The 24166-nt window shown below is 42.3% G+C and overlaps 2 protein-coding genes and 1 non-coding gene across 21 annotated transcripts in view; 1 reads left to right on the forward strand and 2 right to left on the reverse strand.

Annotated features, from left to right (window-relative positions):
* ZBTB38 (zinc finger and BTB domain containing 38) overlaps positions 1-24166 on the reverse strand; it is a 77997-nt gene that overhangs the window by 37599 nt on the left and 16232 nt on the right. For 5 of the 19 annotated variants that reach the window (XM_055412650.2, XM_055412688.2, XM_088840206.1 and 2 more), the window contains exon 3: positions 6521-6625. The gene's annotated coding sequence lies outside the window, so the exon portion shown is untranslated. Of the gene's footprint in view, positions 1-6520; positions 6626-7408; positions 8035-8054; positions 8190-8491; positions 8511-8637; positions 8771-19821; positions 20095-20764; positions 20831-24166 lie in introns of those variants that run through there. The other 14 variants (XM_055412669.2, XM_055412707.2, XM_088840215.1 and 11 more) reach the window with 8 other exon arrangements.
* On the reverse strand, positions 1157-1228 carry TRNAY-AUA (transfer RNA tyrosine (anticodon AUA)). The gene has a single exon. It is a non-coding gene; the product is annotated as a tRNA-Tyr (tRNA).
* On the forward strand, positions 8097-8847 carry LOC148778871 (uncharacterized). Its single transcript, XM_088840234.1, has 2 exons — positions 8097-8355; positions 8624-8847. Exons 1-2 carry the CDS (start codon positions 8097-8099, stop codon positions 8845-8847), a joined length of 483 nt encoding a protein of 160 aa, XP_088696360.1.

Raw genomic sequence — 24166 nt, forward strand, 5'->3', positions numbered from 1 at the left:
GGAAATTTTCTTGACTCTCTTAATTGACAGGAATCCAAGAGCTTCGATGGAACAGGAAGTTTGCATTGTGGTGTCTTTCTGGTGACGTGTGTGAGAAGCCCAGCAGGCATGGCGGGCTGCTCTCGTCAACAGAACAGTTGGAGAGAGCCAGTGCTTCCTTAGGCTTGGCGTGCTGACTGCCCGTTCCTGCTCTCCTGATAATCCATCTTATGACAGGACCTACCTGTTTTTGCAGCAAACTGGACAGGCAAGGGACACTAGCTTCTGTTCCCCGTCTGCCACAAGTGGTGTGACCCTGAGCAAATCCTACAACTTCCCCGCACTTCCGTTCCCTTGTCTGGAATGTGAAGAGGCTGGGCTAGTTTATTTCTCAGGTTCTTTCCAGCCATAAAGTTTCAAACCACGATTCCTTACCTCCCATTTTGTCACCTGTTGATTGATTCCCCAGCCAGTAGGAAAAAATCCTCATTTCCTCCAAAGCAGACCATCTCTCCTACCCTTAAACCCATGCACTTTCCTCAAAAGTGTATGGGGTAAAGGCTGGACTCAAGGTCTGGCCAGTACAAGTACCCCTTGGAGGACAGTGGGAGGGAGCTTTGCAACTGGGATCTCTGGCTAACCTCAGACGTGGAGTTACCTTCCGCTTGTTTTAGCACATCTGCTTTTCTGCTGGGGAGGAAGTAGAATTACTGCTGGAAGGAGTCTTTTCCATCACTGAACCAAACTCTCTCAGGTTACAGGTGAGGAAATCAAGCCAGCACATTTCTGTGCCTTTCTTTCCCAAGGCTGCCCAGTAGGTCACGGGAACCAGTCCTAGGTCTCCAGTCCCATCTTTTACAGGATGCTCTTTGACCTCCCGCTCAAACACCCACTGCAGGGTTCTGGGCTCTTTCCCCTGTAGACTTCCTTAGAGCCTCAGGGAAATCCCCTAAGGAACTGTTTTAAACTTTCAAAGTGACACAGCAACTCTGGGAACATAAAGCCCCACACAGGGACAGTGACAGTGATAGCTATGAAGTGAAAGTGAAAGTGAAGTCGCTCAGTCGTGTCTGACTCTTTGCAACCCCATGGACTGTAGCTCGCCAGGCTCCTCCGTCCATGGGATTTTCCAGGCAAGAGTACTAGAGTGGGTTGCCATTTTCTTCTCCAGATGATCTTCCCAAGCCAGGGATCGAACATGGGTCTCCTGCATTATAGGCAGATGCTTTACCATCTGAGCCACCAGGGAAGTCTAATGACAGCTACAGCAAGACACAAATCTTTGACCTTATTAGTGCAGCAATCTACTGGTGTCTTCCCTCTAAAAGACAAGCCTGAAGCAGCACTTGGATGGTAGATAAGAACAGGTGAGAAAGATAGGGAGGCCCTGAGGGTAGGGTCCTGATCTGATGATACCTAGCACCGAGCTCATATTTGTTGAATGAATTCAAGTGTGCACATTACCTCTGTCCATTCGCTTCTTGTCAAAAATTCTGAGATTACTGGAATACCAGGGGCACGGGTCTCTAAGCCACAATCAGGAACGATGAGCTATTTCATGCTCTCAGTATGTGGCTGGGGAAACTACATGGGGTGTGGAGACAGAAGGCTGGACTTTGGAGCCAGATAAGAGCCCAGAGTGTGAAAAACTCATGTTTACAACATCAGACGGAACCTCTCAGACTCACTTTCTGCCACACCAGTTATTTGGAGATTCCAGTAAGATGGCCGAGATAATGCATGTGAGGGGCATAATGGACTCCATGAAATTCAGTTCAGTCTTCTCCCCTCAGGGCCTATGGGTTTAGACATAGAAGTCCTGATTCTAAGCAAGGTTCCAGGACACTGGTATCCTGTTCCAAAAGAAGTGAACTGTCAGTGGAGTGCCAACAACAGTTATAAAATGACTCAGTAGAGTTTTAATAAACATATCCCCATTGAGTCACCTGATTTTTAAATTACATACAAGGAATGTAAAGTGCAATTTAATAAACATGAGTCAAATATGCTTTATATTCTCCATAAATAGCTTAACACCAAACATATATGGATGTCTCAATCCTTTCCTGTGAATAAATAAAGAGAGCTGGGACGAGGAGGAGGAAAAAGGATAAATTATTCTCTCACCTATAAAATGAGGTTGGAAACAATGTGAACCAGTCTAAAAAGTATATGATTACAAGATGCGAAGAAAAAGGAAATATAATGACACAGATATTTATCAACCAGAAGACAGAGTCAGACAGACAGATGCGTCAGACTATTTTAATGGTGTGCTTGTGCACCGTTACTGCCATTAAATACATTATTGGTAACAACATTTAAAGTTGCACTGGTTTTGCAAACTCTGGGCATAGGAACAGGGTGTTACCACAGGAAAAGAAGTTGATATGAGGGCTGTATCACCCAGTACTGCTGTGGATACACCGCAGATGGCGACAGTGGGGTGTGATAAGACTACCATTCCTTCACTATCTGGGAACCATGTGTCTTTATATCTTATTACAAAATAATTCGTAAACATGAAATGAATAACACAAAACTTTTGAGTACAGGCACGTCTTTATGGATTTTAAATCAACCTATCAAGTCTCAGGTTTATCTCCTTTCTCTGCTTCCTAACAACTGGCATTTGCTAATCTTCATCGCTGCAGTACTTGTTTAAAATGAAGAGTCTCAGGAGTCTGCCTGAAATTTACTGAATTTGAGTCTTTGTGCAAAGGACCCGAGAACCTACATTTTAGTCAATCCCTCAGGTGTAATCTTTTATAAAAAGAATTTTTTTGTGTGTGATGTGGACCATTTTTAAAGTCTTTATTGTATTTATTACAATATTTCTTCTGCTTTGGGTTCTGGTTTTTTGGCCATGAGGTGTGTGGGATCTTATCTCTCCTACCACAGATCGAACCCACACCACCTGCACTGAAAGGTGAAGTCTTAACCACTGGACCACCAGGGAACTCCTTCCCAGGTAGATTCTTATCCACACTAAATTGCAGGTCATTTCAACTCTCACAGGATAGACTAGCTATCATGGAAGGTATGCACGTGCCATGACAAAATGAACATGCTAAAATAAGTCACAAAAATAAGCCTTTAGGTATAGACAGACATTAGACAGACATTCGGAGAAGGCAATGGCACACCACTCCAGTACTCTTGCCTGGAAAATCCCATGGACGGAGGAGCCTGGTAGGCTGCAGTCCGTGGGGTCGCTACGGGTCGGACACGACTAAGCGACTTCACTTTTTTCACTTTCACACATTGGAGAAGGAAATGGCAACCCACTCCAGTGTTCTTGCCTGGAGAATCCCAGGGACGGGGGGGCCTGGTGGGCTGCCGTCTATGGGGTCACACAGAGTCGGACACGACTGAAGTGACTTAGCAATAGCAATAGCAATAGACAGACATTAGACAAATATACATATACCTAAAAAATTGTAAGGGGAATGGAATTAGCATTTATTAATTGCCTACTATGGCATGGATCCTGACCAAGTTATATATTACTCAATCTCCAAAACAATCCTATTTGAGTTATGGATGGAAAAAGTTAGGCTTAGAGAGTAACTTTTCTGAAGTCACAACCCTGGAAAATGGCCCAGCTAGGTTGTGAAACTAGATTTATCTGACCCCAGCCTTCTCATTCCATTGTACTAAGCTCATATGCCCATGAAATACATACACACACGCGCGCGTGCGCACACACACACACACACACACACACTTTCTTTCTCCCCTGTCATACAACAGTCATATGGCAAAAGGCAAAATACAAAGCTGATTACTGTTAGAAACCTTCGCATCAACAGAAATGTAGTTTTTAAGAACTTTCTATCAACGGATATTCTTTGGTTGTCTGTTGACAACAGAATAAAGAGGATGACAACTATCAAAACCACATTTAACATCTTGAGATTTTAGTAATCAGAAGTGTGTTTTGGGGCTTGCCAGGATAAAATTTTTGCAGTGATTCTTAATCTGTGCAAACTACACAGTTTTTTTGGAAATGAAACCACTTGATATCCATTCTGCAAGTCATAGCATGTTACAAAGGAAAACAACAAATAAGGAATCTAGCACTTGTCAATCCAATGGCTGTCTTGGGCCTCATATCCCCTGTCTTGTTCATCTGGGCTTCCCTGGTGGCCAAGTGGTAAAGAATCTGCCTGCAGTGCAGGAGACCTGGGTTCACTCCCTGAGTGGGGAAGATCCCCTGAAAGAGGGCATGGCAACTGACTCTAGTTCTCTTGCCTGGGAATCGTGACTGAAGTGACCTAACACTTCACGCTCTCTCCTCTGGGAAACCCTCTGCTGCTGGCTTCCAGAGCCCTGTTCTCTCATTCTTCCTTGCTCTCTTGTCAGACTTTTTGCTAGGTCCTCCATAGGTCCTTCTTTTCTCAGAAGGCTCCATCTTCAAGCTTTGCCTCTCTATGGTTTTTCACTGGAAAATTTGTTCTCTCATCTCTTAACTTTTTTTTCTATCAGTGATTCTAAATGAGCCCTGGCCTCCCTCTGGGGTGCAAAACCACTGATCGTCTGGGGGACATCATACTTCATACTTCAACACTTCAAACTCAGCCCCTCGAAAGTGCATTCCTCACCCTTTTTCAAGTTGTCTTCATTGGTACCACTGCTCTGGAAATCTCAGTGTCAGCTTTAGCTGTTTTTTCTCTACTCAGATGTCAGATTGGGTCAGTTTTTCCCTTTGCGTTGGTTCCTTTCCCATTTCACTGCTATCATCCATTTCCGGCCTTCCCCAAGTTCCCCCTACCCTGCCTTTTCCTTCATGGACTGTGGTGCCCTTCTAACTGGTCTCCCTGTCTCTGGTTTCTGCCCTGCCTTTTATTCTGATTTCAAAGCAGGTACTCGATAAATATTTGCTGTGACATTTACAGAACTCCTAGAAGTTTGCAAAGCACACTCACACTCAACATCTCATTTGTTCCATTTGGAGCTTAAGTTTATTACAAGTAGCATTCCAGGCTTACAATCTGATTTCTGTTACTTAAGGCAATCACTGGAGCTACTTCTAACTTTGAACCTTGTAAATTAAAGCATCTCTTAAATTGCTTTACTTTTGAAGATTCAGTGTCTTGTGTGGCCTACAAGCTAAAAGAGAAGAGCATTTCAGGTCAAAGTGAGCCCTCTTGCCAAAATGCTTTTTTCTCTGCTGATAAAGGTGATGGTGACAGCAAAATCAAAATTTAAAAGAAACTTCTTTCTGAAGATTTTTAAAAAAGGTTTTTCCTATTTATCCAGTTGGCATCCTATTTACAAGTCAATCTCCAACATCCTTGGAAGCTGATATTCTGGCATGGTAACAGAAAAATTCTAACAGTTGAGCAATAATTCCTCACTAAGAGAATGAATACGACCATTATCATGACTATAAAAACAGAGTAATATGTTTGGTCTTAAATACCCAAGTAAATGCCTTAAATACCCAAATAAGAGCTCAATAAACATTTGTTGAATGAATAAATGAATTCAGAGCCGGCCTTACTATTGTTCATAAATTGAAAGCATCAGTTTCCACAGATGGATGGAAAAGTACGTTAAATTTGCAAAAACAAAAACAAAAAACCTTGCATTGAGGGGCCAGAACTGTGATACATCAACTACCCCGGTCTCTTCTGGGTCCACTCCAACTGCTGCAGAAGCAGGCTGAGGAGACGGGGGCTACTGGCAGGCACTGTCCTCTTGACTTGGCCTCTTGACTTGGCCTCTCTGGAATTAAGGTTTCAAGCTCCTGGAGGGCAAGCACTCTACCTTGAACTCTGTGGTCCTAGCCCTGTGCTCTGCATACCAAATGTGCATCATAAATGTGGTCTGAGAGGCAAAGTCCTCCATGACCTGCCTGCATTTTCACCTTTCAATCCTTCACATCTATACTTCCTTACTTTGCAGAGGTAGTGTGAGGAGTAAAAACACAGCACTTAAAGCATTTAACTCTCTGCCTTGCACTCACACACAAAAGTGCTTGATCAATGGTGGCTGTTATCACCATCATCTGGGGCTCGGTCTATGCCTCAAAGGTGGAGCTTAGTGTGCTGGGCTGTCAATACCTGTCAGTGTAAACAGTGTGCGTCCTGGGGGTGGACTCTTCACTTGCGTATCCTCAGGGCCTAGCACAGTGTTCCCCCTGTAGCAGGGGAATGAGCAATTAGGATGCAAGCTCCAGGCCTGCCCCAACCCAGCCCACTGGGTCTCCCTGAAGAGTCATTTAAACTCTGTGGGCCTTGGTGACGTCTGTGGGCCCTTCCGGCCTGAAGAAGCCAGAAGACAAGACTCACAGAAGCTCTCACGACAGTCACTGGCAGAACTGGAACTAGAAGGCTTCCATTCCCCCTTCATCACCAGGCACCTCACACATCACGTCTCCTTAATAACAGCTTGCCTAAATGTCACTGTCACTTTGTAATCCCCAAACCTGGTGGATTGCTGGCCGCAAAGCATAAGCTCCTCGGGAGCGGTTTAGCCCCTTAGAAAAAAACATCGCCTATTTCAAGTAGAGAACAAAAGATGTAAATTCGATTACCTCAGTTAGAACAGACCAGCTTTAACAGAGTTAGTGTCTTGAGCTTTGGAAGAAATCACTTGGAAATCCTTGGTTCTGAGTCCTCCATTTCCTCCACATCTAGATCTAAAAAGAAGTAAAAGAATAATGTCTCATGACTAGGTGCCAGGACCGAACGCATCAGAAACAAAAGTGACTTCCATTAGCATATGGACTGAACACCGACTGTCAGTCCAGCACTGGGCAAAGCAATTGACACAGGTGATCTCATGCAGACCTCAAAACACAGGAGACATCCCCCCATTTTACAGCTACATCAAAAGAGGCTCTGAAAGGTCACAGAATCTGTTCAAGGTCACAGGGCTCGTCTATGTTAGACCTGGGACTTAAACACAGGTTCACCCCAGATTCCAAATCCTGGGTTATTAACCTGTAAATCAGGGTTTAAAAACTTTTTTGACAGTGACCCACCATTTTTAAAAATCATATTACATAAACGGAAAGTCCAAAGCCTGAAAACAACGCTTACTCTTATTATATACAATGCACTCTGATATTTTCTAGTCTATTCTTTTTAATATTGCATTATATATGCTATATCTTAAAAAAAAAATCTGGTGGCAACCCACTAAACTGATTTCATAATCCTCTAATGGGTCTCTATTTTTGCTGGAAAAACACTACCCTCAGAGATAGTACCTCACTAGAAGTTTCTCAGAAACCGCGAACCTAATCCTCCTATGCTTTTTAACCATGAGAACCTGACCGAGTCGTCGAGCTTCATAATTAGGAGAAAAGTTTCTAACCTTTAAAATATGTCTAAGGCACCAAAATACGTATCATCCATTACGGATCCTTAGAAGAGACATTTAATTTGGGCCAAAGTCCAGAATGGAATTAGTCACTTACCTATAGGAGAGGAGTTATAAAGTGGCACCGCGGACAGACTAAAACCTCAGGTGATTTACAAGATATCCTGCAAAGAAGTGGCTAACAGCGGGCGGTCATGTTGTACCAACAGAGGAGACCTAACTACTGCCGAAGTAGGAGGCTGAGATTGCAAAGCCCTGGGGGCAGGGCCCTGCCTTCGCGCTTCCCATTCAATTCCAGGGGCTTTGGTGTTCACCACGGAAATCCTCAGGTTCCGGATGGGTCAGGACGGGGGTCCAAGTCGCGGTCCGAGGGAGGGGAGATGCGACTGTCAGCGCCGTTCCCGAGCCTGCTGGACCGGAGCCCGTCACGTCCCCCGCCCTTGGGTGCGCGCCGGTCCCCGGACCCCCGCCCTTCAGCACAGCCGTGCAGCTGGGCCCCGGCTGCGGCGCAACGTGCCCGGCTCCGCGGCTGGACCCCGACTCCCAGGGCGCGGGCCCGGGCGTCCGGGCACCTGCGGGCGCCGGGTCCCCGCAACACGGCGGCTCCCCGGAGTCCGCGGAGCTCCCAGCCCCGCGCGAGCGTCCCCGGGCCGGGTTCTGGGGCTCCTTCCCGGGAGCGCGGGGGCCGGGTCGGCCTCGCCTCGCCCGCCCGCCCAGCACACGGCCCCTGCGCGGGCACTTACAGGGCTCGGCCGCTGCCCCGCGAGCGCGTTCCCCGGGGGTCCATGGCGCTTCCGGACCCGCGAGTCAGGCCGCGGCGTCTCGCAGCACCGCCCAGAAAATGGACGCCGGCGGCTCGGCTCGGCCGGCCCGGCCCGCCCCCGGCGCGGGGCTGGGGACGCCACCCGGCCGGGAAGACGGCTCCTCGGCCTCAGCCGCGGGCCGCGCTCCGGGGCACCAGCGAGCGAGCCCAGGACCAGGCCTCGGGAGGACACACCTCGGCCCCGCGGGACCCCAAACCCAACCTGGGCGCGACGGGGAGAGGTGCGCGGGGGGCCCCCGACGGCCCCAGATGCCACCCAGGGGGCTGCGGCCTCAGCCTCCCTCCTCTCGGGAGGTCCCAGAACCCGCCCCAAGGGCCACCACTTAGGGGTCTACGGCCACAAAACCTAGTCCGTACCAGAACCAGGCCTGGGTTTGCAGACGGGTCCCCAGGTTCCGCATCCAGATCCCAGACAGCATCCACCCCCTGCCCGTTTAAGAGAGGCAGGTTTCAGAGTAAGTCAACTGCAGTTTTCATTTAAATTCTCAGGAATCGAGTGTCACCTGCGCTTTCCCATGGCTGACAGGAGATATCTAGACAGATTTTCCCAACGTGCTGTGGAAACTAGTTCGCGCAAAAGATCCAGGCCTCCTCCTGAAATAAAGCGCACTGCCTGCCTGCTATGCTGGACCTTTCGTCCAAAGATTCAGGGACTGCTCATTGAAAAAGTATTTACTGAGGCCTGCCACAAACTCGCCTTATGGAGGAGCTAACAGCCTAGTTAGCTATATTGTACAGGTTTTGTTTGCTTGTTTTCTACAAAACCATCCACCTTCTCTGCGTTTTGGTGGTATGAGTCTTAATTTTTACATTTTCTTTTGAAAAGATGCATTCCCGGGTTACAGTTTAAAAAGATAAGTCTGTTCTTTACATGACTTCACATCCTGTTTTTAGTTTGGAATACAGCGCTCTGCATCCTAGTTCCTTATCACGTTTTAAGATTGTGAACACTCTTACGGAAAACAAACCTATGGTTACCAAAGGGCAAACGTGGGGGTAGGGGCGGCAGGGATAAATCAGGAGTTTCGGATGAATATACACACATTACTGTAAGACAGATAAGCAACAAGGGACTTACTGTATGGCACAGAGACTCTACTCAATATTCTGTGATAACTAAAGAGAAGAGAATTGGAAAAAGAATGAATATATGTATAACTAAATTATTTTGCTGTACCCCTGAAACTAACACAACATTGTAAACCAACTATACTCCCATAAAATTTTTAAAAAGTCACTCCCAATGTAAAAAGAAAAAAAGATTGTGATGATTCTGATTAATACAGTAGAATCCAATATTATATACAAAGTTGGTAAAGCATTTTAATAGTCAAGGAGAAATATACTGACTTAAAGTCAAATTAAAGCATCATGTAATTTAAAAATAAAGACGGGGTTTTGAAGGCCGATAGGCTGGGCAACATGCACACACATGTACACTAGCAATTCCTAACTTCCTCAAAGCCAAGCGTCCTTTATTCTTTCTTTGTGGGTCACATTCAAAAAGAGCTATTCCACTAAATTGCATTTATTAACTAATGATTCATCTTCCCACTTAAAAAAACAACAACCCTGGAATGTTTTTGTGTATGTCCTTGCCCATCAGAGCTTCAACCAAAACCTGAGTGAACCCATTGTTAATCATGGACTCCAAACTAAAGAAATCTCTGGTCTGATTGCAACTTTATGTGTTTCCAGTGAGGCTTTTTGGAAAACTAGGCATGGGGATTAGGAACCTCAGGTTGGGAAGTGCCAGTATGAGGCATTGCTCTCCATACTGCGATTGGAAGGTGGGAAGGTGACACAGTGAGGCAGTTTGGCCTTTGGATTCTGCCTGCCTAGGCTTAAAGCCTAGCTTTGTCACTTACAAGGCTACTCGTTGACTTTAGGCAAGTTACTTAACCTCCCTGAGCCTCAGCTTACTCATCTGTAAAATGGGGCTGATTTTAATATTACATTTACTTCATAGGGCTTTTTGATAGTTAAATGGGATAATAGGTGTGAAGCATCTGCATTACGGTTGTTGGTGCTGGAAGTCAAGTATTCAGAGTTCTAAGTTTCTACCATCCAAGCAGTAAGAATCATAGTTCCCATGTGTAAAGCAACTTTTATACCCTAGAAAATTTCCATGGGTAAGCTCCCAGGGTCACAGGCTGAGTGACATAAAGGGATTTAAATACAGGTCTGACTGTACAGTCCACTTTCTGTGCTGCTAACATGTTCCCCGTGGTACCTTGATCAGATGCTGTCAACAGCTTGTTAAGGTTGAAATCAGCTCTAGCTTTCCTAAGAGGCTTAGCAAGTGAATGGCTCCTTACATCCACTTGCGAATTCACAAACAGTGGCATTTCTTTCTCATTAGGGCCAAATGTTTCTCCAGAAGCGAGTAGATTTCCCCCAAATTGTTATTAATAACTAAAATATCACAGCAACAGTTTTAAACACCGCAGCCTAAAACTTACATAATCATCCTGTCCTTCAAAATTTTCCACCCTTCCTCATAACCAGTTACATATTCTCTCTCTTAATCATTCTTCTGAGTATGGGGAACTATCTGGAAATTTCCGAGAACGTCCCAACTTATTATAATATTTATTCTTTTCTATAAAGATTTATTCCTTTCAAAGCAACTAAGTATATATTTTTATATCCTTATAATACTTTTCAGTGCATTTGCAAATAAGAAAAAAATATCTTAAGACTTTTAATCTTAAAAGTCTTAAATTTCTACTATTTGTAGTTCTTCAACATCTCCCCACCATGGCTCCTGATCCTTTTCTAGTGGCCTTTTGTAAAAGGAAGTTTTCCTTGTTTTCTACCTCATTTTGTTTAATCCCCGCATGATTTCTATTATGCTACGACTGCCTGTTTGAGCTTTCTGATTTAAGATTCTTGGCCAATTTACTGCCCCCCTTCTTTCTCTTTTTTAAGGTTTCCATATTCTCATCATATATAAAAAGTCTAAAGCATGTCTCATAAACCCACTTGCTTCCTTTGTTTTCCACCATGGGTTAGGAATCTGTAAGTCATTCCGCTTCCCATTCTTCCTGTACTCTCTTAATTTATTGTTTTATTTCTCTCTTCCCCTCATCCTGGGCACTCACCAGGTTCTGTCACTTGGCTTCCTCTTCTATAGCTGCTTATCTCTTTCCCTTCAAGCATTTTAAGAAAGTCCCTGTCCAAATCTTCTATAATCCCTGCCACATTTTTGAAAGGCCTCTTGTGATGTTATGTTGAGAAGTCTACCAAAGTCCTTGCAGAGGTAGGGTGTAGACAGGGGTGGCCTCTCCCCATGTGTGGGAGCCAGGCAGGAAGTAGTAGGAACTGGGGCCTAGAGGGTCATTCATGTCCCACCTAAGTAGGGAATGGGGGTGTCACTCCCCAGCCCCAGACTTATTGTTGTCAGATGAGCATGCCAGATCTGCAGAGTTTTCCAATAGAGCCCAAATCAGGATTTTTATATGAAATATCCAAAATATTGACCACATTAAAAAAAGAAAATGAATTTGTATCTGATCAAGCCTTTAGCTGTAACTCTAATTTACAGAAACCTCTGAGACAGAGGAACATGTAAAACAGCATGAAGGAATGCAATCTCAAATTTCCGACTGTGGGAAACTGTGAGTCAGACAAATTGTTTCTTCAACAAAATTTTTATGATGATAGCAAGGATGACAGGGAGAGAGGGAAGGAAACCTATTAAATAAAATTTAAGGAAATATTAATTGCAGTATGAACCTTATTTGGAATTGTGCTTTGAACACTTTTTTTTTAATGACCTAACTGGACAGATTTGAATGCTGACTGTGATATTAGTAAAGAATTAGTGTTATTTGTTGATATGATAATGATACTGTGGTTATTTTTCTTTTTTACTAGTTGAGGATTTTTCATATTTTTTTTAGTATTCCACATTTTAAGAAGTTTTCATTTACTGTTTCAAAGTTATGGAAGACTTACTAGAGCAGTACCAAAAACCCCTATGTATACCACACCTATATCTACCTTTTAATCTATTTTTTTTCTTGAATCATTTGTACGTTGCAAATATTATTCTCTTCTATACCTAAATACATTAGCATTTATTTCCTTTAAAAAAGTCTTCTCTCTTAGTATCTTTATCTTTTAGAGACTCATACTAAAATATTTAAAGATAAAGCGATGAGATCTGGGATTTGCTTTAAAATAATACAGATGAGGATTTACATGAAACAAGATTGGCCAGTTATTGAGAATTGTTGAAACTGAGCCACGACTATATAGGATCTCATTGAAGTAGTTTTGCCATATTGTACACATGTTTAAGATTTTCATAATAAAGTTTTAAAAGATTATGTTAATGAAAGACTTTAAAGTGATATGCAATGCTAACGGTATAGTAAGTAAATAAAAAGATACGAAATTGCCTATAAAAATAATATCTCAACTATTAAAAAAATCAATGGGCATAGATAAAGGGCTGAAAGAATGCACGTCAAAATGGTAACATTCCAAATTATTTCAAAGTAAGTATATATTACTTTTATAATTAGAAGAAAAAGAGTAATATAGTTCAAAAAACAGAAAACAAAGTTGGCAACGGATTCAATTAAAACTATTGTTAGAATTCTGTCAAACAAAGCACATATGTAGGTTGGACTGACCAGTGGGCCCCCAGTTTGCAGCTTTTGACTTAGAAAATGAGTCCACAAACTGTATCCTACAGGTCAATTTCACCTGCCAACTGTTTTTGTATAACCTACAAGCTAAGGATGGTTTCAACATCTTTAAATGATTGAGAAAAAAGAAAAACAATATTTCATGACATGAAAACTTGCATGAAAATCAAATTTCATTGCCCATAAGTGAAATTTTATTGGGACACAGCCACAGCCATTCGTTTCTGTATCTATGACAGTATATACGTTATATATAATTCATATTATATATTAGTATATTTTTAATTTCATCAGTAGTTTGTGAAAAATTGTTTTCTTTGTTGTTATATAAATATGCAGATAACATCCTCAGTTTTGCCTCCACTCACAGAGCTAAAATATTTACTAGCTGGCCCTTTACAGAAAAAGTCTCCCAACCTCTGGTTTAGAAGCGGGCTTCCCATGTGACCTGATTTAGCAGAAAGAGCACTGGACTAGGAGTTAAGCGAGGCCACTTAACTCTCTGAGTGATCTAGAGAAGTCACAACTTTTCTGGGCCACAGTTCTCTCAATACGACCGAATAAAGTGAACCTATCTTTCCCACAGCAACTGAAGTCTGGGGTTCATGTTCCCATAAGAGCTGAGCAAGAAGTACAGGATGATGGCAGCACTACGTGCTGATGTGTCAGCTATGGGCAGCTTCTGGAGACCGTGGAGCTCAATCAGAATCTCCACTGCGGATGGCTTAATGGGCCCTCAGAGCAGGGCATGGATAGGCGGGTGAAGAGCAAGGAAAGACAGGCTTTGTGAGCTTCAAAACCTGAGCTGCATGCCTGCTGAGGGCAACATGACTTTGGGCAAAAGAGTTTCTAAAATTTTCCATGCATCTATGGCCATGGAATTCTCCAGGCAAGAATCCTGGAGTGGGTAGCCTTTCCCTTCTCCAGGGGATCTTCCTGACCCAGAGGTTCAAAGTTGAGTCTCCCACATTTCAGGCAGATTCTTTACCATCTGAGCCACCAGGGAAGCCACCTAAAACACATATTTTGGGTCTATCTCCAGGCTGAGCTTTGTGGAAAACAAAAAGCAATTGGTCACAACACAAGTAAAAATCTGCCCATTTAAAATTTAGTCCAGATCCAGTCAAGTGACAGCGGCAGGGCTAGGGGTGGTCCCAGCATGAAAATAGGAGCCTTGGGACAGAGACTTCCTAGATCCTGGGATAAATCACCCTTAGGGAGGCCAATCTGTAGGCTCTTGGTCACAGCCACGGTGGGACAGTGGAGCCCCAAGGCCAACATCATGACTGAAGCCAGACAGAACATCGGAGCACCCAGCCCACACACAGCCTGCATCTCAGGGGCTCTCCCAGCCTCTTTTTACTCCTTGCAACCCCTCCTACTCTTTCTCCTGTACCCGGCAACCCCAGCTTCAGGGTGCGGCACAGCAGCCTGCCTCCTGACTGCCCGCTTTGTTCCCTCTTCCCGATTTCCTGCACCCCCCTCCCCACCTCCTTGCTGCCGTCTCGGTCCGCAGTCGTTGCATCTCCCCACTTTGCCCCGCAGATGACCATCCCACTCGCTTTCACATCGTTTCCCCAATGCCTTGCATTTTCTAATCTTTCAGTGTAACCCCTCTGTTTCCCTAGTACAGGTCCCCTACTTCCCTTCCACAGCTCAAGAAACAAGAGAAAAGGGAGAAAAAAATTACAAGGGCACTGCCCTTCTGGGATTTAACCACATTCTCAGCTGGTGGCTTTTGTTTTCTCGTCTCACTGGCTTGTAAGGCCCTCGGGGCAGGGACACCACGTCACACTCGGCGCTGGGGAAGATGGGCAGGACTGTGAGGCCTTAATTAGAGCAAGGCCTCAGACAGGGTAGAAGATTTCAGCAGGCAAAAAAAAAGGAATTTCAAAATATATATTTGGCAGCAATGACCACAGGGTAAGGAAGAGGTTTATTTAATCATATAAAGAAAATCATGAAAGACTTCACAGCTTTTTATGAACACAGAAAAAAAATATTTATACTGGCATTTGAAAAACAAAATTGAATCAGAAAACAAACTTCCTCCATAGGCCAAATATAGTGACTGTAGACACAAACGCTAGTCTCGAACCCTGAACTGGAACAGCTGCAGAAGCAAGAAAACCATTAAAGGAAAAGATGCAAAACGAATCACAAGATCAAAAGAGCCATTTTCTGGTCAATGAGATGTTTGGGCCATGGCAGTGTCATGCTGAGCTCACCTAACAAAGATAAGGGCTTTGGCAACTGGTCTTTGATTTACCTGCTTCCCACAGAAGCAGAACAGGGCTTCAGGGAGACCCCCCACGACCTGTCAGGGAAGGTAAAAAAAGCAGAAGCATCTTGCCTGCATCACAAATTCAATTTTTTTGCATTCAAGGGCTTCTCAACTTAACATCTGTTCATGAATGCGAAAGAGTGGCAGCCCTTATGGAGGTCACCTGGCAAGGCAGGCAGACCAGCTTGGAGCAGGGCAGCCAGACATACGGTGGCTTATTAGGAGCCAAGACATTTTGGGAAGGTGACCGAGGATAAGACACAGAGTCCCAGGGAAGAACCATCCTTGCCATCAGTTGCAATGCCCCAAAACTGAAGGCTGACCTCCAGGAAACAGTATAAAAGGCCACTAAGAGAATAGCATGCCATTCATTTCTTTCTGAAACAGAGAGGACGTACAATTGTATGTCCATACAATGCCCTAGCTTTGTACACAAACCTGGACATGAGCTTCATAGGGAGTTTTATGTCACATTTCCATTCTGCTTGGGTGGCAGTGGTCTCTGTCACATAGGAGATGCTCAACAAATATTTGAAGAAGTGAACTGACTTGGTGAAGCCCCCTCCCACCCCTGCCCCCACCCCCAGTGATGAACAATAGTCTACTCCAAAGGGCTAGAACATTCTTCAATGCAGTGGAATGTTTCATGACTGGTCAAATCCAAACAAAGTGAACTGAGTCAGGCCACTTCTAACTTCTGATAAGCAAAGCCCAATAAATTGTAAATCAATTTTAGAAGGGGCTTTTGAAACATTCAGAAGACTTTGAAGGGCCTTATTGTTTCTAACTTGTAGAGGAAACCTATTCCTTTGTTCTTGGAGCTTCTTTAGCAGACGAACCTAAAAAGCACAAAAGATTTCTGGTTCTGAAGAATTTCCTTGGCATTATTTGTTCAAATAGAGAAAGATCAGTCCAAGCAGCAAAGTCTTTAGAAAGCCACCAACAAACAGGCAAAGAGTTCTGCAGAAATTGAAGCATTTGAGACGTTAAAGGACAAAGGCAATTTACTGGCAAGATGGGACAGACCCTTCCACTTCTTGCCTTTGAAAAAAAAATTAAAGGAAGTGGCTCTCTCAATGTTTTGCCATGAGTCAAAGTTCTGGAGTTCTTAAGAAAAACAAAGCAAGAGGCTTCCCAGAAATTTCCTCGCTCCAGGATTCCTTTCTTTTGTGGATTTCTTAGGTTAAACTGAACCTGTGCCTGAATTTCACCATCACCTAGGACTGCAATGTTCAGAGCTTCACTGCATCTTTGGAGCAGTGCTAGGGTGAGGCTGGGTCAAAGGCAATGCCTCTGATGGCACCAAGTTCTGGGAATTTGGGGGTCTGGGCCACTGTCTCACTACAGGGGCAGCTAACCTAAGCCAGGCTCAACCCACGAAGTCTCAGACCTGACTGATGCAATGGCAGTAACTCATTAGAAAGGAAAGTTTGTGGTCTGAGCATGAACAACTCTCTGCCTGGTAATGCTCTCCATCAGATCTTCACCTGTCTGGATCCATCTCACCATCTAGGTCTCCACCTAAATACCACCTCCTACAACACTTTGCCTGGCCAACCCTTCTCAAGTGGCTCTTCTCCTTCCCAAAAGACACCCTTGCTTTTTAAAATTTTATCTTCTCTTTCTCACTTGCATTTGTCTTCTATAATTATTTGTTTACATATTTATTTTTGTGCCCCTGGCCCCCCACCCTCCACCACACTAGGGTCGGTCTATGAGAGGCAGGCCCTGCTCTCTCTTGTTCATTACTCTATTCTAGTCTCTGGAATATGACTGGTAGGTAGTAGGTACTCAATATGTGTGTTGAATGTTTAATTACCAAAAAAGCTGTGAAGGATAGCATTTCCCACAGAAGGGAGCTGCTAGAATGAATCATATGGTACCAGGAACTCAAAGGCATCATGTCTCAAAAAGAAAAGTGCTAGATCATTTTCTAGATTCATCTCCCCATATCAACCAGCTCTAAGATGTGGTCTGGGCATTCAGACCCTCTATGGGGGGAATCCATGGAAATCATTGACCTAGATCAACATCACTCTAATAGCAAGAGATGCAATATTGGTAGTCTCACTGAGTTAAGGCTTGGGGAAAAAAATTCTATTCTCTAAAATAATAATAATAATTGATAACAATGATATATTATTTAATAATAATAATTATAAAATCTTATTATTATTATAAGCTTTGAGAATTGTAGACTCCAAATCATTCAGGTAGAAAACCACAGATTCATCCATTTTGTTTTGGTGGGAGCCAAGGAGTTGTTTGCACATTCTTTCTGTCGCTCCTGCCTTGGCCTGCCCAGTGTAAACACCTTAGCCAAAAAGTGTAAATGGGTGAAGCACTGCCTTTTCAACAATGAGCAGGAATAAGTGCGATTCTCTACAATTGGCAGGAAGTGTTTTTGGCTAATTTAGAAAATCCAATGATAATTGTAAATGGGTAAATTTAGATAAGCTTTGTGTCTGGTAAACATTTCTGTGAAATATGAAGGAAAAGCATTAAGGCAAAACACACAAAGTAATAAATAATAATTATTCTTCCATTCACTGGTCTATTTATTACAATGACAATGATACAATATACTTCCCACCAGTCTTATTTGGCTTTCAAGCTCCTTGACTTGTGTTTCAAATTCTTTCAGGAGAGACCAAGAGCAAAATAATGAAAAATGCCAGAAAAAAAATCATGAGGTATGAAAATCTACAAGATGACGCAACCATGCTTGAGTTAAAAACAAAAGGATCGACATTTTACAGAGAAGCAATACACTGTTGAATCTCTCTGGCATTCAATTGGAGGGTAAAACAATTCCATTGAATCTATCTAATCTTGTGATTAAGATTCAAATGGTTTCAAAATTATTAATTTGTACCAGCCTATCAAAATAGAAGACATTGAGTTGTAATCTTTCTGAACAGCAATGGTGTTTTAATTACAAATGCCAGGCTCATTATTTTCTCAAGAGCAAATGACAATTAGCCTGGTCCTACTGCAACTGTTAATGCTACTAATGCTAAAATAAATAGGCAATATGGAATCAGGGCTCTGACATTTCCCTTCAGTTTACGATCTTCTGATTGATGCTATATGCAAAATGTACTTAGTCATTTTAAGTCACAGAGAAGCAGGAAAATGGCTCCCAAACAGCAAAAAAAAAAAAGGAAAGGAGGGGGAAAAAAGGTGTTACAGGAAGAATATTTCATGGCAAGCCCACAGAACGAAATCACTGTGAGCTGAATCATGTTCTAATACAATTGAACCAGAGAAAATCTCCAAACAAGATGTTTAAGTTGGCCTCAAAACAATAACACAACAACAACAAATCTTTAGTCCATTAGAGGTTTGATTTTACAGACAGTGCTTTGGGATATTAGACAAACTGCTAGGATAAAGCAACTATTTACACAGATGGTTGTGCATCTCAACGTTCTACACGTTGGAGCAAACCTCAGGGAGGTTTTGGGTTTAGCAGCATCTTCCTCCTAACACACCTACAAAGACTTTTCTCACAGAGACTCAGTATGCACTTATTGTGGGGGTGGGCTCAGGTTTGGGTCCGTCTCTACCTATAGCACAGAGGTTACCGATGGAGGGATCAGGCAGAACAAGAGCATAAGCATTTTCTGATTCTGAGAATTTCTGAGATACCTTTTGTTTCAGTGGCGCTGTTGAACTCGTGATAATGAAACTACACCTTTGCACACAAGCCTTGACCAGCATTCTGGAGCACGTTACAAAGAAAAACCTTAATTTTGAAAGTACCGAGCACAAAGGAGGAAAGCAAAAGCTCTTACTGTGCAAGGTTTCTCTCTATGTGCAGAATTATGGCTTAATTTTTAAGGCTTGAAGACCGCATTTAAAAACGTCAAAAACCAGTTCAGACTCTCCAAGAGAGGAAAAGAACTGCAACATTTTCATGAAACATTTGGTTTTTCTTAAGACAATCTTTTGCATATCTGTTACTGCATTTTTAAATAAGATGTGGTTACTAAGGAAACAAGTTCTGGCCCAGTGTTAATTTGAAACCAAAATATATTTGAGAAGTTAAGCTCAAAGGAAAGAACCCATGAAATAATTTTGAAAAGTGCCAGAATTTGGTACTTACAGAACCACAGCTGTATGGTCTGCAATGAACCATTCTAGGGACTCTTTTATTCAGTGAAGCTCTCTTTCTTCTAACAGAGTCATCTATATTTAATATTTCCCCCTTTAAAAATTATAATTCCTTGTCTCCCCAAATAACAGATATATAAATAATGAACTTATTCTTGTGTATCATTTAAAATTGATTTTGGAAGCATCTAAGTTTTTATTTTCATCTTTCATATAACACGTTTAAAGACCGCTTCTTAAAATTTAAATATTTTAAATGTTTCTTATTAAGCTTATTTGCGCTGTTTGAAATTATCTCCAGAAACCCATTTATTTTTAGTTTCAAGCTAACATGGAGCTGAATCCACAGACTTTTCAAAAAATTCTTTTGTTGTCTGATGGCGCCACACCTATCATATATATGATTTTTTAAAAGGAATAATGTCACTTTTATAGCAGAATCATCTTAGAAGTTTATAAAAGTTATACATTTATATAGAATCTGAATAGGAAAGGCCATCCAAGTGAATACCCCCACCCCACAATTACAACTGTCTTATTTAATTTTTGTTTTAAAAGTCATATTTTAATCTAATGTTCTTGCTACATGGCTCAAAAAAAATCTATAAAACATGCAAATTTCAACCTACCTGTATTGTATCACTTAATGCAGTGCTAGCATGACAAGACACTCAGCCATTTTTATGTAAAGCGATGGAGACCAACTGATTTCTCCGTCTTCTTGCTCTCAAGTTTTAGATGCAATTGTCACACACACACAAAACCATACGCAGAACAGCTTGAATGTACTGTGATCACGAGAACTGAATTTATCAACAGGAAAACAGGTTTGAAAAAAACAAGTTTCTCATCCAAGGTTTCTCTGAGGCTGCAACCAAGGAGGTAGTGTGTTGAATTTTTTTCCCTTCCTCCTCTGAGAGTTCAAAGCCCGGAGCTGACCACTGCAAAGGCCACTGTCACATTTGCTGAAAATCAAACCACTGATACCAGCACTGAAAATACGAATTCAAGAACCAAGTTGCTTGCACACCATGGAGTGCATCAGAGTTAAAAATAGATTCCACCTTGCCTCCTACCTGCATAATAAACATGTAAGTTTCAAGTGTTTAATTTGATATTCACATTAATTAACAATACAACATACATTATTTAAAAGACAGCAAATGCAAGAAGAAAGGGGAGACACCATCTGGTAGCAGAGTTTAGTTGTTGTTTTTAAGGGTTGTTTTTTTTTTTGGCTTTGTTAAAAAAAAAAAAAAAGGTAAAAATCTATTTTGAATGTGATGAAAAGCAAACATCCAGAAGCAAATGAATCGGAACTGAAAGGTGATGCTGAAATAGCTAAGGCTGTAATGAGGCAAAAACAAGTCTTCGCTACCAGATGATATGGCATCCCGAGCATTTACATACTCACATCTGAAATACTAGGCAACGTGTAATGAATTCTCTACACAGCATGCACACAGCACAAGCACGGCTAATCCTGCCTGCCATCTTAGGCTCACAGAAGCCAGAGACGCACTGCATGCAGCACACGAGCTCTGGGGAAGGAGGAGGCAGGGGACAGCTCACCTTAAATGCGGTATCTGATTAATGTTGTAAGTGACATTGCATATCAGCCTCAGAGTCTTGGTTCAACTGAGTAGGAGGGAACAAAGAAAAATGTCATCAACTGGTGATGCAAGATGAGCCCAATCACTAAACACTGTTTAGCAAACTCCAAATTCTGCAACCAGGCAGTAGAAGGCATTTCATACAGTTCAGCAGAGCTGCTGCAAAATGACTGGGTCCTTCTGCTTCTGAGAATCAAACGGTCCTTTTTGCTAAGGAAGAAAATAAGCTGGAACGAACACTGTCATATCTTCTTGAAGAAAGCTTTCAATACAGTATGTATCTGGCTCGGAATGCATTTTATAGACTGTTGATTTCATAGAATTGCTAGCAAACAACAACAACAAAAACAAATCTTTTAAATCTATTGCAAAGCAAAGAGTCATAGCATTTCTAGACTATTTTTCAGAATCCTAACTGGTGCCGGCAGGCTTGTAGAAGAATGCATGATCAGCTGTCTGTATCCGTGCTATAACCTCTAACCACAAGTCGTGTAAATGTATTCTGCTAAATGTATCTGCAGTACAGAACAGCAGATACCTCCTCGTCAGAATGGTATGAAAATGTGAATGAATTTGCTTAAACTTAGAAGCAGAATAAAAGCAGTTACTGAAAGATAAATTAATGCTGAGTTCCTTTGGATGTATAACTGACCATCATGAACAATAAAAGCTGTCCTTAGGACACTGACCTAAATAATGTTAAGTCTTGCAACAGCATACTGTACTTGCTCAGAACCTGGGAAATGCAAAATGATTTTTCTCCTTATCCCCCCCTCCAAAAGCTAAATTGTAAAGTAACAAGCCATTCACAGGAATGCCAAGAGGCTTTGTGTGTATGTATCATGCAAACTGTAAGGGAAGAAATGGTGTTGAGCTGACATGCGATGTTTCTTTGTTTTACTTTGGGGCTTATCTTAGCTACGCTCCCACGATGACATTGACATCATGGAGGTCAGAGCTGACACTGGGGTGCTATCCGTTTTATGAGTGAAATGTTTTCCGAAAATTAAATCTCATCTACTCAAACACCGAATTTCATGTCTTCTTCAATATCCCCTCCCTAACCCTGCTGCTCAAGATTGATGGGCTTTACTTTGGCTGTATGTAATAAATCGGAATCACCTTCCGTAGAGGCTCCGATACATAATCGTAGGAATTAAATTTTTAAAGAAAAAACCTTCAAGAATCCTTAGGCATTCCCTTTCAGTCTTTCATATCAACACACACACACAATTGAAGCTCAAATTGCAGTGAAATGTTTAACATGTGGAACAAAAAATGTGGAAAGAGCTGCTTATTCAGGATTTTGAAGAAATGCCTAATAAGCAAAGACTGTTTTGCTACAAAACCAGTGTCACCATGTTCCCAAAGAGAGGAAAACAGCATAGCCTGCTAGAAAAATTTCCTCCAGATCCTGCCGGCAGGTAAAAAATCAGAAAAGCATTTCATTTATCATGCTGTAAAAAACATGAAGTCTTTTATTTTTAAGGAAATAGACCAGATTCTTTTCTACTCTTTCTTCAGCTACAAAGAAACCATACCCACCCCCACCCTTAGATCCTGGATGTAAGCCAACATTTTCATAAAATGCTATGAGACTGATTTTGAGTATATAATACTATGTTTTTCTTCCTCGTATTTCTCCAAAAGTCTTTAATTGCCTATTGCATCACTAAATATGCTAACGTTCATTCATTTCAACATGTGCAAAAATGAATCCATCTTTTCTGGGGTTGCCTCTATTTTCTGTAAGGACTGACTGAAAATAATCCGATCAGCAAAACATTCCAGTTCCCCAGAATTTTTTTAAGGGAGAAAATGCATTTGAACGTCTTAACCTGGGTACTAGGTTTCACAACCGGATCCTTTGTTTCTAACTTTCATTCTGTCTCCTTCCACAGCACCCAAGCGATTTTTAGCTCAATGTATGGAAAGTGCCCAACCTACCTCTAACCTGTACTCTTTAAAGTCTCTGAGTCGGGCTGGCCAGATGGTCGGTCATACCTGAACCACACTGAGTCCTCTTCTCTTTGGAGCACATTTCTCTCCCACAACTATTCCAGAAATAAATGTGGCTTTAACGGAAATTGTAGCTTCTGGTCTAATACCAATGGTGGAGCCATCTTCCCCACCCCCACAGTATTGCTCTATGAGCTCTGGTTAGCACTGACAGCGACGGAAAATTAGAATGGAGTGTCCTTAGGCTAATTCCTTCTTTGCTATGGCAGTTGAGAATTAGAGACTATAGCACTCAGTTACAAGGTATCAGTTTAATGTATGGTCATCTATAAAGCAGAGTCCTGGGAGTGGGGTTGGAGGAGGTTGAAGCGAAAACTCTTGCTGTCTGTCCAGATATTCCTCAGCAATAACTCAGACATTCACATTAAAATACTCACAAATCATCATGGAAGCTAAATACATACAATATGGAATCTACTCTGGACACACAAAATCAAGTCGCTTCCTCCTCTGTCTGAGATAGTAAATGACAGTGACAAGGACAGTAATCCATATCAGGTCCCACAAGATGAGTGCACAGTGTTACATCCACTTTGTAGGGGCAGGGTGGTGAAGACGGGCAGGTCCCTGACTACAGCTCGGAAGCCAGGTGCCAGGGCAAGCGGTTTCCATACCTCCCTGTGGGGCTCTCTGTCTACTTTTCTGTCAAAACGAGTCTAAAAGCCATGTATTGGTTTATTTTGTGAAGTTCCAAAACATTCAATAAACAAATGTGGCTCATTTAGCAAACCTGCGTGTGTTAAACAAATTTGAGCTGTAGTTGAGAGCACCTAGATGGATGAGCTTGTTTAGACAGACATTCTTGACTAGTAAATCCTGTTTTGTACTTAAAAAAAAAAAAAAAGCTCATGCCCAAATTACTTAAGCTTTGTCATGATTACAAGTGGCAAGGGTATGTGCTCACTTATGATTTTTAAAAACTGCCTGCTTGTCAACCTCCTCGGGGCACAGGCACAAATGTTCATTTATCAGGCAAATGCCTTTTCCGTGATGAAAATTTTAACCTGTTTTTGCCACTTTGATGAGTCAAGCACAAGGAACTCAAAATAATCTAGCAGGAGCGGACTGGAGAAGGACAAAGCTAACAGTAAGAGGTGCCTCTTTCACTTTGATTAATGCCCTTACTTGCTTACAGTCTCCTTCTACAATCTGAGTTCATTTTATTTTCAGTCCTGTAGGTTCAAGTCAAATTGCATGACTTACGCAAAGTACATAATTCAAGTATGAACAAAGCTTGACTCTCTGTTTAAAAAAAAAACAAAACATAAAGTCAGGGCACTGAGTCCCAGAGGAATTCTTGGTTTATAAACATTTGGATTGGTTTGCACATTTCTTTGCTCCA

The sequence above is a fragment of the Moschus berezovskii genome, chromosome 1 (assembly GCF_049115385.1).
Source record: "Moschus berezovskii isolate FMDL1 chromosome 1, NW_MosBer_1.0, whole genome shotgun sequence".
Classification (NCBI taxonomy): Eukaryota; Metazoa; Chordata; class Mammalia; order Artiodactyla; family Moschidae; genus Moschus; species Moschus berezovskii.